Source organism: Tyto alba, unplaced genomic scaffold (assembly GCF_018691265.1).
Source record: "Tyto alba isolate M040663 unplaced genomic scaffold, T.alba_DEE_v4.0 Super-Scaffold_1, whole genome shotgun sequence".
Classification (NCBI taxonomy): Eukaryota; Metazoa; Chordata; class Aves; order Strigiformes; family Tytonidae; genus Tyto; species Tyto alba.
The window spans coordinates 33,254,444-33,271,677 of NW_024881261.1; the positions used below are offsets into that span (position 1 = coordinate 33,254,444).

Below are 17,234 nucleotides of genomic sequence, written 5' to 3' on the forward strand. Positions count from 1 at the left end.
CGACTTCGTCAGCAAAAGGCGATTTATTCTAGGAAGCCAAACTGAGATGGTGTCCCTTTTCTTGGTCTTGAAGCAATACATTAAGGAAGTATTTCATTCATTGGGCTGACATCACGATCTGATGACATTATGTCCCTCCCCGTTTACCATTCATAAAAAAACAAATCTCCCCCTCCAGCCAGTGAGTGCAGTATGCAGCAGTAAACAAAGAGTTACTAAGAACACACTCCCTCATGGGATTCTTGAAAGAGGTATTTTTTAATTGGCTTTTTTAGAGACAGTTCTTTATGTAGGCATAGCTTTTATGTAGGATGCTGCAGCTTCTACAGGGCAACCAGATCATATCCTATCTGCTGCAAAGGTAAAATTAACAGATCATTATCACTTGCTGCAGATGAATCAATGAGGACAAGGCTCATAATCCATAACATCACTTCCAGCTACTGTGTCATGCTTGGTCCATTTCTCATTTTAATCTTTAATGCCGCATGCAGTATTCAGCTGTACAATCTGACACAAGCATCTTGCTGTGATGTAAATGCTGTGAAAGCCCTAATCACCATCTGACTGGGCAAAATGAGTCACTACTGATACCCCACACATTCAGTTCCCCTCTCTCAAGGGAAATACAGCTTGCAACATAAAACAAAATCACACAAGGCTGTCTTAATAATCACACAGCTGGCACACACCGAATATACGTAAAATGTTAAGTCTCTCAAGTGGTACATATTTGTGAAGAGAATTTTCTGAGCAAAAATCTGAGTTGCAACAGAAGAAAAACTCCTCAGGTTTACACCCTGAAAAGCTCCTTTCCCCACTCTCTCAAAAACCTGAAACCAATTTATTGATTCATTTAATGAAATAATGGATTTATTTATTGGAATAATTTCCTTTGTGTAACAATATGTCACCTATGTAGTGAGTAGGTTAATATGTCTTTGCATTATTTTTATTATAATACAGCCCTTTTATAAACTGAAGGATGCCTGTGGTTTTAGGTTAAAAAAAAAATATAAAAATTTAAAAAGGAAACTATTTTGGCTGAGAACAGCAGGGAAGACATTCAGCCCTGATCCTTTCATTCCTTTTATAGAATTCAGGCAGTGAAAAGGGAGCAGATAGTTCCTTCTAGGAGATACCTCAAAATAGGGAAGTTTTGAAAAAGCACAAGATCACCATAACTAGATCCTGCAACCCCCTGCATGCTGTCAGGAGTGCTTCAAAATCCATATCCCGTTTCACAAAATGTATTAGGTTACAATTCAACTCTTGAACTTTGACCTCAGCTGAAGTCAAAAAGGAAATCCAGGAACACCTTCCTTCTCCTGGCCCCAGAGTGAACAGGAGCTCTGGCCATTCCCATCAGAAGAAGCTTAATATTAGAGATGTGTGAACAATGAAATGGCTTTGCCGGATACAGAGACCCCCCTGTATCCTGTGGTGAGATGGCAGGGCGGCCCCCCCCTGCCACCCATGGAGATCTACGGTGGAGCAGACACTGATTTATGGCCTGTGGCTTCTGCTTGCCTGATCAAGGTTCTGTGCCCGAAGAAGGCCGGGGTCTCATGGGAAAAGGTATCCCCGCTGCTGTAATTCAGCGCTGGGAGGATTGCAGCATGCGGGGGAGTCCCACGCCGGAGCAGCTCGGGAAGGGCTGCAGCCGTGGGAGGGAATCCAGTTGGAGGAAGTTAGTGACCCATGACGGAGCAGTGTGGGGAACGCTGCAGCCCATGGGAGGAACTCATGTCAGAGAAAGTTTGTGGAGGACTGTCTCCTGTGAGAGGGGCACCACACTGGAGCAGGAGGAACAAGTTTTGGACACTCCCCTCACCGAAGATGAAGGAAGTGGCAGCACTGACTGCACCCCCCATTCCCTGCCCCTGTGCCACTGGGGGAGGAGGTAGAGATATCGGGAGCAGAGCTGAGCCCGGGAAGAAGGGAGGGGTGGGGGGAAGGTGTTCTCAAGATGTGGCAATGCTTCTCACTGTCCTACTCTGTTATGTGTTGTTAGTGTCTGTAATAAAGGTATGTTCTATTTTTCCTTCCCCTAATGAGTCTGCCTTTTGCTTGTGATCATAAAGGGAAATTTTTCCCCATCCCAGTCCTATCTCTAACCCCAAGCCTGGCTCTCTGTCCCTTCTCATTGCCGGAGGGGAAGGGAGAGAGAGCTGCTGCATTGTGGTTGGCTGCCAACCAGGCCTAAACCACGACAGATATACATTTATTTCAGAATTAAGTTCCTCTCATCTGTTGTCAATATACATTTTGACATCTCATCCTATAGTACCAGGAAAAAAAAAATGATTGCAAGATCAAGCACTGATTCATAACTAAATGCCTCTTCTTTAAAAATATCATGTGATATAGAGGCAGAAGATACTTTTACTATTCTCAGGTGCAGGTTGTATTAACAGCCTACCACACTCTGGCCTGGCTGCTATTTGTAAGGATAATTTACCCATCTTGACCAGCAGTGCCTCATCTTCACACCTCAGTTTCTCCAGGACTATTGAATGACTGGCATCTTTTCTTCATCACTCACTGACACTGGTCCAATATTTTGCATATATTACTTCAGACTGATCTGGCTCCTTTGACCTGTCTGCTACAAAGAGTATACCAAATGTCCCCAACATGGGCTTTATCAGTGAAGACCAATATAACGAATTCACTCCACTTCTCTATTCACAGCTGTATCACCTTAGTGCCCATTTTACATGTCAGCCAGCCAGCAGCCCCAGCAATACCCTGACTGGAGTTCTGCTGTTCATACATTTAGTAGACTTCTTACCATCAATTTGATCATTTTTTATGAGGTACTTTCAAAGTCTTCTTTCATCCTCTACAGGGCTTTCTTCAATTAGAGACCGAATGATGGAAACCATCTCACCTTCAACAGCTTCCAAGTGGCAGTGAATTTTCCTTGTGAAGGAAAGGGTACTGACTTGAATCATAGCCAGAGCACTGTTTTGGGAAGGATTTTCATGACATGACAGGCCTCATTTTCCACTGCCTCTCATCCCAGCTAGGCCCAAATGAATTGGCTGTGGAATTATCACAGCAGACAAGCAGTGTTTTACAGTCATTAATGTCTTCTAGCAAAAGATGACTATACCAGTTACAAACCGGTGAGGACTCTTATCCCAGCCCAGACCTTATCGTGAGAAATGCTAATGGCAAGGTAAGGAGAGCAGAGGTGAACATACCAAAAGAACATACCAATAAGGAGAAAATAGGCAAATAACTGACAAAAGTACATAACCTTCATGAACTGTTACTTTAGGCATTTGACAAAATATTCCCATAACAATAAAATACATTCACTTTGCATCACTGTGATACATTAATATTTATGGCAAGTTCAGTATGAAAAATGATTCACATAGACTACATTGTTAAACAATACATTTTGGCAATGTTTATGTTGCAGTTCACCAGCTGGTTTATATTCAGTTGCTCTAAATGTTATTTTTCACCCATTTGTGGAAGGTGGGTGGATGGCAAATTTCCAGTCACTGCCAAATGCTAAAAAAAATGCATATAATAATAATAATAGAAATACCTTATATAATTTCGTGAATGTGCCCTTGACAGGGATTTGATGTAGGGAGAAAAAGGGAAAGTAGCTTTGATCATTTTGATGTTACCAGGGAGACGACAAATTTGGAGTATGCCATCAACCTCATCTTACTCCTAAAACACAGCTGAGTACTATGGCACTGCCACAGTGCACTCACTATACGTGAAAAGCCACCACTTATTTATGGGAACGCATGTAAGAAGACATAGCTTTAAGCAAAGGCCAAGCACAAAGCTGCCCAGGGTCACCAACTGATGGGCAATGGGAGCGTCCTAGTAAATGGCAGGGATGCTGCTGCTGCCTGCCCTGCCTCCTGTCCTCTCCTGCCCCTCTCAGAGGGCTGCTCGAAGTGCCGGCAATGCCAGAGCAGCAGGGCTGGGTCCTGCCAGCCTCAGACCTCCCGCTCTGCAGCAGGAGCAGTGCAGGCCCCTGCTTCTGCAACTGCAGCCCAGGCGGAGCAGGAAAGTGCTCTGAGAGGGGACTCGGCCATGTACCAGCAACTTTCAGCAGGTCCTCTACCCTTGTGCTCACTGGGGGCAGGCCAACATGCTACCAACTGCCAGCAAAAGGAAGGTAAAAAGAGAGGAAAATAAAGTCTGAGCCCTGTCTTCATCTTCTCACACCTCCCAAGTTCATCTGAAATCTTACCGACCCCTTCCAACTTCCCCCTAATTCTCCAGTACTTTCCAGTACCTGCACAGCCCTGATGTGGCTGCAGGCATCCTGCCACAGTGGTGGGGATCTGTACTCTCCTGTGCTGCACACACTCAGCAACACATCTAACCTGGAGATGAACCAGCCTTTGCACATGCTACTTAAAACTCTCCCATGGCCCAGACCTGCCCCTGGGGCCCAAGCGGGCCATTTGCAGGAAGTTGTAAAACACGTTAGAAGTAAATACAAACAGCTAAAATACATAAAGAGGGAAATCTTAGGTCATGGTGGGTACCATCATAAATTTTAGTAAGCTCTTATATGAAAAACCAGTACCACTGAAGTAACTTAAACTATGGCATATTATGTCAGCTAATGATCTCAGTTCAAATACTTCAGATTTGATGCTCATTCCAGCTTTACTCTGGTGCCTAACATTAGCGTTTCTGATGCAGTAATTCCTGATTCCATGCTAATGCAAAGGAAAGGACATATTAATATTTAAAATGTATCCTTAAGTTCCTTCGGAAAAATAATCATATTGTTGCCTCTTAAGAATAGTATTTTGCAAGTTTGAAAAAGAAGGAATTGTCTTGGACAAAGGTTTCTTATCTCTTCTTATGTCCTCTTACAGTAACTGACAATTCAAAAAACTTGAGCTATGCCAATTCCACTAGAAGAAAAAACATCCTGCATTATTCCAGAGCAAAGATAATGGAAAAATAAAGACATTTACAAAATGTCCAAGAAAAACAGAAGAGAGACAGTGTGGTACTTCTTTCCTATTGGTTATCTTTGTTAATGCTTTAAGGAAACATAGTCATTAAAGTACCACACTCTTGCCTGCTGGAGAACCACAGTACAAAAGGATTGCCATTTGCAGAGGGAGCTCAGCCTGCAGAAAAGAAACCATCTTTTCAAAGAAGTAAGCCTGTAGACTGTACCACTCTGACCATCTCTCTTTGCATCCAGTGATTATTGAAATCAAGAGTTGAGGTCTTAGGACAAGGAATTATTGAGATAGGTAACCTCTTACATCTAGAGATAAATACCCCATGCCTACATTCACACTGCTAAATCCCTCTGGAGAGCAGGTTACTGAATGAACAAATTCTCCCTATTTATCGCCAAGATGCTGTGGCAATGAGGGGAGTCCCCTCAAAGAGCTTTATGAACTTTTCCTCTGTAGGTGCCATCCGCACCGCCCTCCCCAGCTGGAGGTGCCAGCGTGGGGCCTGTGGGATCAGCACCGCGGGAGGCGTTGCTCAGCACATCCAGGGGACCACAGCCGGACGGGAGACAGCGTGCCAGACGGAGCCTCGCAGCCCCGCGCCCGCCCTCACGGCATCACTGCCAGACCTGCTCACCAGTCAGGGCTCGCTGCATACCCACGCAGAGAGCAGATAGCTCACAGTGGCCAAAAGAGAGCCACTGCTGTTAGAAATAATTTCCTTCCCTGATAAAGCATTACTATTATCACAGCATCCTTCGTCTCGGCCTTGTGGACATCCCACAGTCTGGTAAATTTAAGAACTAAAGGAAGAGGGAAAGGGAATAGGCCTGCTCTACCCACAGACCCAGCCTGGTCTCAGTCTGGAGGCTGACGGGGAGAAGGGAGGAGAAGCAAAGCCCATACTAGGTGCTTTCTGCATAAATTGAAACTGCCCTGCCTCACGCACGGTGTTTCTGAATACTAAGGATGCCTGCATGCTGCCCCTGGGCCTGCTCCTGCCCCTCTAGGGCAGAAAGGCTGCTATTCTGTTATATCCAGTTTATTGATGGATTTACTGGATTTATGACAGCAGCTGGGGCAGACAAGGAGAATAATCCAAGCTTTCAGAATTTAATGGCCTTTGAAGTGATTCATATAGGAAGGAAACTGAGCAAATATCAACCTGTTCAATTTCTTCACTCTGAGGAAATTAATGCTTTTATATGTCACATTAGAACAGCAGTGTATAAAAGCACCTCTCTTGCTTTTTAATCTCAGAGTTCAGGCTAAAATACAATAGGCATATTTTATGTGAACATAAATAAATCTCTGCAGTATCTGTTATGGCAATATTTGTGTCTTGAGGCATATGACATTTTCAGTTCAAAACTTCCTTTATGGGGAACAAACAAGCAACAATAAGATAGAACAAGATATGCCCTGGGTCTGCATAATGCCACGGGTGAGCAGTGAAGAGAGACAGCACTTTCTCTAATCCAAGAAGGGAATTTATTTTCTTATGACACATGTCCATTTAGGTTTGCAGTAGACCTGAGACACAGTACAATCTAAGATTTTGCAGAATAAAGCATCAGAATGTAATCTGTACTCATTCCCATAAATTACTAGCAATTCATTTTAATTTTTGATCTACTTATCTGTTTTGATACTGTACACTGATTTTATTTATAATAATATTTTACATTAACATTTAAAGAAGCCTTCGCAAGAATTTTAAATGGAAGCTTTTAAGGGGAAGCTTTGGTGATTTTTTGCAATGGGATTCTCAAAAGAAGCACTAACTTAATGATTTCTCCTAGGGCCTTAATTGACTAGACAGAGGCTGAGTATACTGCCTTATATAAGCCATGGAATGTGCCTTACTGGTTAGCATTGAGATTTTCAAGTGAGCCACACAACAATGGCACAAATGCACAGGAAATAATTCATTGTAAGGAGAAGATTAAGTCTGAATTCCTTTAAAAGGACACATTGTGGTTTTCCCCTAATGAAAGTCAGGCTCCTATTAATAGACATAGATGTTCTCTGGCTCATGATGGAAACAAAGCTATCTTTTCCATGGTTTGACAGGAATGGGTTTCCCTTCCCCCTCTTTTTTTCCCTTCTTTTTTTTCCACTGCTTCTGTTGTTCTGTTGTCTTGGTCTACGCTTAAAAATACTGTCTGCTCCTTGTTTAAATCCAGTATTGTGCCTTGCCCTTGCAGTGTCTAAGCATACTCTATACTAGTATGCGGATACCGTTGTTTGTGGGAGATGCTTTATAAGGTTTCCCACTTTGAATAATGGCAAAACTTGCTTTTGGCCTCTAGTATATTGCTGACTGTGAGAATCTAGCCCAGGCTCATCTGTTGTTTGACATGATCACACAAACAGCTTCTTTGTGCTCTACTGTCACACCACCCTGCTAGCATACGCCCTGTGAAAACAGCTCTTGTTTCGAGTGTCACAGGTGGTGTTTGGCTTTCCTTGCTCCTCTCTTCACTCCAACTCTCCCCTCTTCCCTTCTTACAACAAGAGTACCTTCTAGACTACACTGCACTGTTCATAGTTTATTTATGCAAGATATAGCAACCTCGAGAACTCCTTATTTTTAAACAAAACATAATTGATAGCTGAACACTTTTGAGCTGTAATATGAGGAAAAAAATCAAATGTTCCTCAAAGATGACATTTCACTCAGTCAATATTGAATGTTTAATTCTTTTCTGAGCACAAACAGAAAGCAGCCTAAAGTTGGCTTTAAATATTTTTTAAATTTCTTGCTTTTGGCTTCTAAACTATTATAGCAGTCTTGTATCACATTTTTAAGCTTTTCTCCAAAAACATGACTGAAATGATTTATTAAAAAGCCAACCTAAGATTCTCAAGTGATTACATTATTCCAAGACCTTAGAATTAACAAAACCCAAGCATCTAATTCAAAATTTGTAACAACATATTTCAACTGTTGGTTAAGCTTACCTCATTTAAGCTGTTAAATTGCTCATTTGCTTCTTTGGGTGAAATGCATGAGTTCTCATCTATTCTACAAAACAAAACAAGAATTTTCACTCAATAGATTGCTTATCTGTGCTGCAAATATTTCAAGCTTTTCATCATGTCTGTACATAAATTGCAAGTTATGGGATAAAGTTGTTTTATTTAAAAAGTAACATTTCTGTGAAAGTTACAGGTGCATTGTATACCTCATTCAAAACAACAGTGACTTTACTAGAAACCTAAATAACATATTCAAACTGTGAATGAGGTCCTGGAAACCATGACATTAAAATCCAGGCTCACCCCATCACACAGAAAAAGTCCTACAGAAGCATGATCAGCTCTCAGTATCTTGGTGAGCTAATAGGGTTAAAGCCCAGAAAAAGCTCAAACATATGTTTAAATCTAAGCACGATTTGTCCCACATGCTTTAAGTCAGGAACAAGAGTTTTCCTGTATCAGAGTCACAGAGAATAAATCTTCCCATATTTAAATTTGATGGTATTTCAGGCTCCCAATCTTCAACTTTCTGCTTCAGTTCTGTTTTGCAAATTTCACAGGAGAGACCCAAGGGACTCTCATGAGGAGCTGGAAATCATTTGAGTAGGAGAGATGTCCACATTTTCTAATGAGTGTCACTTTGCAGCCATCAGAGATGTTCGTACCTTTGGTTTTCCCTCACTGTATGCTTCTCCATGTGGAAATAGGAAAGGAAGGTCCTGGACAGGCAGGAGGAAAATCTCTTCCATCTGACTGTGGATAATGAGACATCTGTGCCCCATCCAGACAGATGTGTTGTGACCTAATGCTCCACACAGCTACCAGCTTCAGGATTAGTTACAAATTCACTCTACCAATGAATGAAACCGAAGCCTAAAAAAATTTCCCATGGGTTAGGTGAGCAACCTGAATAGCCTCATACCACAGCTCTGTCCTTCCCCAAAGCAAACAGAGGCTTTCCACACTCAACTGCAAAGCCTGGCATGGGTGTATCACAAGTTGACTCGCAACTCACATGAAGCAAGAAAACTATTGCTCTCTCAGAGAATGAGATTTCTCGTTGCTGAAAAGGTGGCAATGTTTGCTGGCCCCTGTGAGACTCAGTCACAGACACGACCAAAACTAACACAAAACACAGATTCCTTTGGACAAAATAATTTATATTTTTCAGCCTATTGTGCTCAGAGTCATCCCGGCAAAACCACATAGTTTTAGAAGTCTCTAGAGACTGCAAAAACAGTACAGACAGAGGCACAGGGCCTTTTTTGGAGTTCTTTATAGATTCATGAGTCACTTAAAAGACTGAAATGTTGGATATGCCACTTTCCTTACCAAAATAGACACATCAGATAGAGTGAACAACCATTTGCTTCCAAACAGGATCCAAGGTGTACAATTCACATTGGAACAAAAATGAGTAATTTTGTTGGTGGTACATCTAGCATCAGAATGGGAGGTCTCACGGGCCAGACAGCCTGCACCTCCCTCAAGAAACACAGGTTAGCGATCTACGAGAAACATAGCCAATGTCTCCATAATGTGAAGAGAGCAGAAGGAAAATGGAATTACAGAAGCAAAAAGGTTAATGCCTGACAGCCAATCTCTAGCTTTTAGGCAGCAGAGAGGACAGTATGAGGCAGCAGAAGAGAGTTAAAGAAAACTGAGAAAAGCATGGGGAGAGCAAAAGGACTAATTTAATATGAAAAAGTGCAATCTTTAGCGTTTGGTTTACTAACATGTAAAGAAGGACCTTCAAGGATACAAACAGATGAAGAATTAATTCACTAATGAAACATTTAGAGTGATTTACTGCATTAAATTAGAGCTAGACATAAAGGAAATTAAGGAAAGGACACCTGTCAGATTTGTACATTTTTGGTGTTCATTTGGATCACTCTTTTCAGGGTGTGTAACACAGAGGAAATGTGAATGCTCCTTAAAACAAACAAACAAACAAACAAACAAAATAACATAAAGACTTGCAGCTGTTCTTACAGGTGCCATACGAAGTTCTACATAATTCACACCTGTATCACTCATGAGTCTTGCACTCTGGAGAGCAAAAAGCTTACAGCATCCCTGAAGGACCACCTCTCTCTCATTCAGGTTGATGTTCTTGTCTGCTGTTTTAGGGATGCAGAAGTCTGGCATTTTACTGGAATTTTTTTGTTTTGTTTTTTTCACTAAAAATACTGGATGCTCTTAGTTTTACATTCTTTGGATTCTGGAGATACTGAAATCATCAAAGTGAGTAATCATTTTTGTGTGAAGACCATTTACACCAACAGTCATATACGTATGCTGAGCTGATCTTACTCTATACAGAGACTTTTGGGATGTGCTTTTTTGTTTTCACCAAGATTAGATGCTCTGCTAGGCAAATGCAGGTTATCTGGCTGTCATCAGGCAACAAAGGGCTTACAAGTTAATAACTAAGGCTTGGATCCTACTCTTATTAAAAGTCAATCAAAAAATATCCATTAACTTCAAAAGCAGCAGGAACAAGCCCTAATTTTCCATCTGTGCTGAGTACATTAAAATTATTTTAAGCCTTAGCTGAAATTTTGAATAATTGCAGGGAACCCTTATTTTCTATAATTTACATCACACAAAATAATGAAAATGGAATTCTCTCCATGGCTACTACTCACATATATGTTATATCACTCTTTATAAAATATGAAAGACCCTCCCTACAGACTCTGGCTTTGGCAGAACTATCTTGTTCTGCATGGCATGGATGACAAAGATGCAACCCAGTAATATGTATATTTGAAGCTTGTGGACATCAAAAAAAAAAATATTCTAAATTCTAATTATCATAACAGAGCTCCTACCTGACTTCAAGGGGAAGATCAATTTGCATGAGCAGTGTGCTGTTTAAAAAGCAGACCAGAACACGTGAATTATTGAATTATGCATGATATCACTTCTAAACTTGCATAAATTTCAAATAAAACCACATAATTTTAAAAACTAAGAAAAATGTTTAAAGATAACCTAAGCAAATTCACTTCTTATTTCCCAGACGGAACCCAGAAAGGAGCATTACATTCTGTAATTTGCAAGTCTCGATGCAATCCAACCCTGGATCACACTAACCCCATCCTCAGGAGACTTACATGTTTATGCACCACAATGCCACAGTGCTCAGTGTCTCAGGCCAATTAATGCATTAGTGATGCCAGGATAAATCCTGGCAAGCAAACCACATGCTGTGCTGTGGGATGAACCCCCTTTTCCAGATTCTCTTTCAGTCTATCCTGGCCCAAATGCTCCTTCACTTTCTCCAGCCTAGCAATCAGTTTTACCCTTCCCACTGTGAGGGTGTCCTACCAGGTTAAGAGCTCAGAAAGGGTGGTCTCTGTACCCCCTCAGAGGACTTATTTGCCCTATTCAGAGGCTACATCTCACATGTCCACAGCAAGGCAGACCCCACGACCAACACACCTCAGCGTCAGGAAAAGAAAAAGGTCCTTTCCAACACCTCCACAGATGGCAAAAAGCATTATGAAATTCAAACACAGGCACCACCTTAATACAGGGCTGCAGGTGAATGCTTCAAAAGTATGCCTATGACTCCTTCCAAAGCAATATAAAACTGTAACAGGCTTTTGGATGAACATAAAGTGCACGCCTGCAACGACAGAAACACCACCACGAAGGACCGAAGGCTGTTTGGGTACACCCTAGGCTACTCCTTGGGCAGACTCCAAATGCTGGAATATGCAGCCAGACAGAGCGCCAGGGTAGCTGTGCCTGTCTCATCAATCACAGCAGTTATGTAAAGGCTGGCCGTGGATGGCCACACTTGTTTTTCTTATTATAAACGTTTCTCATAGCACCAGAAACAGTCCTTACTTGGGCTACAGTAAGATGCCTTTTTTTTTTTTTGTCCCCCTGTCACCCCCACCCCTTTTTTTTTTTTTTTTTTTCCCTTAAGTGTAGTGCAATTCAAAAGCTTGATCAGGGATTTTCCATGCCTTCATACAAGACCTATCACTGGAACCATAAACACCAATATTTTAATATCAAGATTCCTGAAGAAACCGTTCTTAGGAACTGGTCAGTCGTTTCCCAGCAAAACAATGTTTCATCAGCAAATCCTGATTTGCTGACAGGGAGCTATTCTCAGACATGTACTGGTCGCGATGAATTTTCGCCAGGTCTGAGGCAGGACTCTGAGGGAATCTGGCCAAGTTTTTTCCCTGTTCACCTGGCTGCCTGTGCGGGAACACAGCCATACAAGCTCTGCCTCACCAGGATGGGCCCGCCATATGGCATGGGGACATCGGCACTTCTGCAGCTTCCCTGCTCCCTCCCACGCATCCCTGAGTTGTAGCTGTTCAGCAGAAAGATTGGAAACTATGAGAGTCCCCACCTGAACTGCACCCTCAAAAGCTACTTGCCTTGAAAACTTAAATACTGAAAGCCTCACTAGAGCTTGGCGTCCCTCAGGGCAGCACAGAAACCTTGGGACACTGGCTGAGCCCAATATCCAGGGCAGCCCAGGGCTCCCAGTATTTCCAATTTTCCTGGAGAACCGTCATAGTCCAGACAGCAACTGCCAACATCCAGCCTCTGCAGAAGTTAGAGACCAACCCAGGAACCATGTGAGTCCTATTAAATAAAACCACTCCGCTCCAATTTTATTTGAGGAATGGGAAAGAGGGGGAACTTTCAGGAATTTGTCTTTGGCAGAAACCCCCAAAGCATAGTTCCCACACTGACTTGGAATACAGCTTTCTCTGAAACACTGATAGTCCTACTGCCCAGTAATCCTATGCTTCAGCTCCCTTCTCTGTGTCACAGACATTTGAAGAAAACACCATCCTCTATTCAGGTAACTGTGTACACAGCTCTGTGATCCACATCACTTTTACTGATTGCCTTTGAGAACGCAATCAGTAAGAGAAGCTTTTTGTAATCATATGCATTGTTTCATACTGGCTTTCCTATTCTCTGTTAAAAAAAGACAATTCTCTTTATTGTAACATTTGTTCCTGGGGCCTGCATATAACTTTTATCTCACAAAGGTGCTGATTATATTACTCTTATCCAAACCCAACTACACACAATGACTAGAGCAGTATTCGATCAAAATGTAATACAAGCATTAGAAATCCATGTTCTTATCATAAAATGTAAAGGTTTCCTTCAATGAAGATGGCATTTTGTATTCTAAATTGATGCTGATGCTCATAAATCATGCATTATAATCACCTCCTGAAATTAAAATCCTTGATTCACATGTCAGGGATAGCTTAGCCAAGAACAAGAGAGTATATGCCCTCATTCTTCTGACTGTAAACCTCCTCACCAAGTGTGTTCTTCCATTTCTCTCAAATCCCACTAAAATTTTTCCTTCACTGTTACAGCGGTTGTCATAAAATGAAAGTACACCCCCCCAAAAAAAACCAATCATCAAATACACTTCTGAGTTGTATTTCTATAGATTGTTTCTCTTATATTGCCTGTTCTGTTCCTCTTTGTCACATATCTGTTAATGAAGATCCCTTGTTAGGTTACTCTGTTATAAGGAATGTACTGAAGAGTTTTTCATAACTCAGTATTTTATAATCCATATTTAAACAAATTAAAACAATCCTGTTTTTAGCTGCCCCACACTCACTGAAAAAGATTTAAAAAAAAAAAATACTGTTCAGAAACATTTAAAACTTTAAACTGTAATAAGACAAATGACAGAGCTATAGCAGTCTGCAGAAACTAAATTAAAGCAGAAGTAACAATAAGCCATACTAGAAATAAGCAACTTTGCTTCCTAGGATGAGACAGAAATAAATCCTTCTTCTCCCATGCTCCCCACACACATCCAATAGACAGAGGAGCCTGCCCAGTGGCACCCCTGCAGCAGTCTGGCCATCTCCTCCTTCTCCAAAAGACCAAAAAGCTTTTGGTCTATGAGTTAGGGATCCTAGGCAGATGTCGTGTTCCAAAGCATCGCTAATTTTACCAGCAACCTAGCAAAACCAGGGTGGAAAATAGTGAAACTCAACTTTTATGGGGCTAGCAGACGTGTTCTGTCAAAATCTAGCTATGATTGTTGCCTGCTGCCAAGACTGAATACTTAACCTTTGCCATGTCACAGAGAAGAGAAGGCAGAAACCAAGGCAAGACGTCATACCCTGGGAGCTATGTTTCACAGCCTGTTGCACAAGCCAGTTCTGCGATCCTGAGGCAGCGACCAGCGATGCGCATGAGCTGAGACATGGGCATGTAATTGCTCTGGCCCTGTCAAAGCTGACTGACAGCAGAAGGATGGGGCAAGCTGCTGGTGACCCTGAAGAGGAGTCACCAGACACAGTTACCCTCAAATTGAAAGTGGTAACTTCAGCATATGTAATTCAAAGTCCCCTGCCCCAGTTGGGTGGTTGTGAACTTTTTTCCAAGGACAGTGAAGACAGTTAAAGTAAATAAAGTGGGTGAGAGAGGCCAGGGACCACACACTAATGCTTGTTTACTCCAAGTTTGAAGTTCCTTATTTGAGAGCAAAGTTGCCTCCATTTTGTGGCAATATAATCAAACTAAGACACGGACAGAGTTGAGATTTGATCACTACGCTTTCACAGCTCTTAGCATGGTAAATCCAGGCACCATTATTTAACAGATTTAGCACTTGTGGATAGCAGGCTTCCTAAGGAGCTACCCCACTGTTAAGCAGGAATAAACAGCATAGTGAACAATGGTTTAATGCTGGGCAGACTAAAAAGTCCAAACTATTGAAGTGGACAGGGAAACTTTGCTGTGTTTGCTGTTTAATTCATGCACACTCTACTCTGGTTCTTATCTTTAAAGTCCTTGTTTCTTTAAAGTCCTTGTTTCTTTCATCAGTCAAAATTAACCACTGTTATTTCATTACCTGTCCATACACAGACCTCCTACCAGCAGAGCCGCTAGGTACCAAACTCATTATACTCCTTTTTTTTGTAGCATAAAGAATGCCAGAAAATGAGAAGGCAGGCTTCCTAGGCTGGGGCTAATTAGAAACACTTTCTGAGATGCAGTGTCTCAATCGCACGTACAAGCATTGGAGGGTGAAGGCAGTTCTTTGAGAAAGCTAATTAAAAACTTGGTCATTCTGCAAAAGCTTCCTTTGAGAGCACAAATTAATATCATTTACAACGTTGCCTACTAAAAGCTGTGGCGAAGGCAACCATTTCATTTCACCTGAGCACGGCGCTGCCATAGGATGGCAACCATCTCTCCTAGCCTAGTCCTGATGTGGCACAGACCTTAGAGGCAATGGGCTCTGTATGTCAACCAGCTACGCCCCGACCCGCTGAGCATCCCTGGGATGTACAGCTGTTGCTCCACTCCCTCCAAAGAGAGCCAGAGCCTCTGCCACACAGCACCAAGGCTGTCATACACCTTGAGACAGAGAACAGAGACCTGGGTCACCTGCCTAAAACTGTATGTGCACAGCAAGGCAGGGCCAAACCAACACCTGAGCATGGGAAATCTGTAAACTAGTGCCCCAAAAACTGATGGCTGTGAAGAGCATGATTTTATTTAACACAGTCTAAGCCTGCCAGTCTTCGCTGGTAGATTGGGCCAGCTGTGGGAGCTGAAACCCCATTTTTAGCCTTTTGCACAGCCATGAAGGATCAGAGAAGGAACTGTGACTTCCAGTGGTTACCAGAGCTGAGTTACTTCGTTGTCAGATGAATTACCTGCCGTGGAGACTCAGCTAGTGACTGACCTGAACACCCTGTACCCTTCACAGCACTGGAACAAGCACAGTTGCCACAGCACCCAAGGTCTAAACTATTCATAATTGCATACCCATACTAAAATCAGGTGTGCAGGTTCCCATTCTCATTTCTCAGTGAGAATACAGCTCTGAGAAAGAGTGAGGCAAGTCAGCACTGAGGGAAAAAGAAAAGAAGTGCCAAGATATTTTTGAAACTTGGCACAGAGGAATTGAAGTTTCAGAACTGAGGATGTTCATCCTGTTTGAAATGTAAGGGGTTTAAAGAATTATGAAATTGGCATTCTTATCTACATCCCTTTCACTTTCTCCAAACAGTTCTAGCCATATAAATACAGAATACAACTGCCAATGAGAGCCAGGAGTCTGAATAATTTATACAAAAGGCAGCAAATTAATTAGGCTTTCCTATAGTTAATCAGAAATTAAATGTGCTGTCTTATCCCAAGGCTTACCTTGGTTGAAATCTCACGACTGCTTCCTGGCATCTTAAAGCCACGTCCTGTGCATAGTTATCAGCTGAGGATCCAGACTTCCCCTGCCACTCTGAGAAGCCTGGCAATGTGCTTTCCAGCTCCTGCACAAAGCAGAAAAAAAAAAAAAAAAAAAAAAAAAGAAAATGTTGATTGCCCTGTCAGTACCAATCAGGCTTATCTGAATATTTTGCTTTAAGGAAAAAAGAGCTCCACAAAACTAGATGCTGATTGTGGTTGTTATTTTTAGTCATAATCTGGAAACAACCAGAAAACACACAGTAGAAAAGGTTCTAAACAAAGCATCTTCTTTCACTGTAAAACATTTGTGGAAACCAAAGCAGACTGTAACCCATTTCCTGTTTATTAGTTAGCTAATAGATGTCAACTTCTGAGCTAGGAGGTGCTATACACACAGTTCGATATTTTTTTGCTCATGTATACACTCACATTTAATTTGAAACTATCTACTCACAAGTCAGTAGCATTTTATTACTTGAGCAACATCAGAAAAATTTTGCCTGACAGAAGCAAATGCAGTTCACTTAAATAAGCTATGTAAGGTTTAACCAGTTTCCTTTTTCCTTTTGCTTTTCCCTTCCCTAGCATATGCATAGCTTTATGAGTAGAGTATTACTGCAGGAGGAGCGAAAGGCAGAGAGGAAAAAAAAAGTCACATCAGCCAACCTGCCACACAGAAAATAAAAAAGGTAATTTAGTCCAGCAAATTGAGGGAGTAGGAATTAGAAAAGTTTTTTAGAAATTAGAATTAGAATTTAGAATTATAAAAGCTTTTGAAAACCAGTTGTAGAGCTGTGACAAGATGTGTTCAGCACATCATAATTTCCTTACCTATAAAATGGGTTATAATATTCCCCTTGCGTTACAGAGGGGTAGATTAATGAAGTTCTTTGAAAATGTCATAATCAAAGTGGGAATTTTTCCTACTTCTTTATTAGCTTTTATCATTCAATATTTCATTCTAATAGTTTACAGAATTAAAATACCATGTGCTCTGCAAAACAACAGTGTTCACTTCCCTGGTAATGTGTCTGGTTTTGCTCCAGCTTCAAAGCTTAGTTG

General features: G+C 41.7%; 1 protein-coding gene across 2 annotated transcripts in view; it reads right to left on the minus strand.

Annotated features, from left to right (window-relative positions):
• Positions 1–17,234, minus strand: part of FAM13C (family with sequence similarity 13 member C) — a 54,268-nt gene that overhangs the window by 22,394 nt on the left and 14,640 nt on the right. For both annotated transcript variants that reach the window (XM_033004238.2, XM_033004239.2), the window contains 2 exons: positions 16,134–16,255; positions 7,932–7,995 (listed from right to left, as the gene is read on the minus strand). In XM_033004238.2, coding sequence (XP_032860129.1) covers positions 7,932–7,995; positions 16,134–16,255 — 186 coding nt within the window. The remainder of the gene's footprint in view (positions 1–7,931; positions 7,996–16,133; positions 16,256–17,234) is intronic.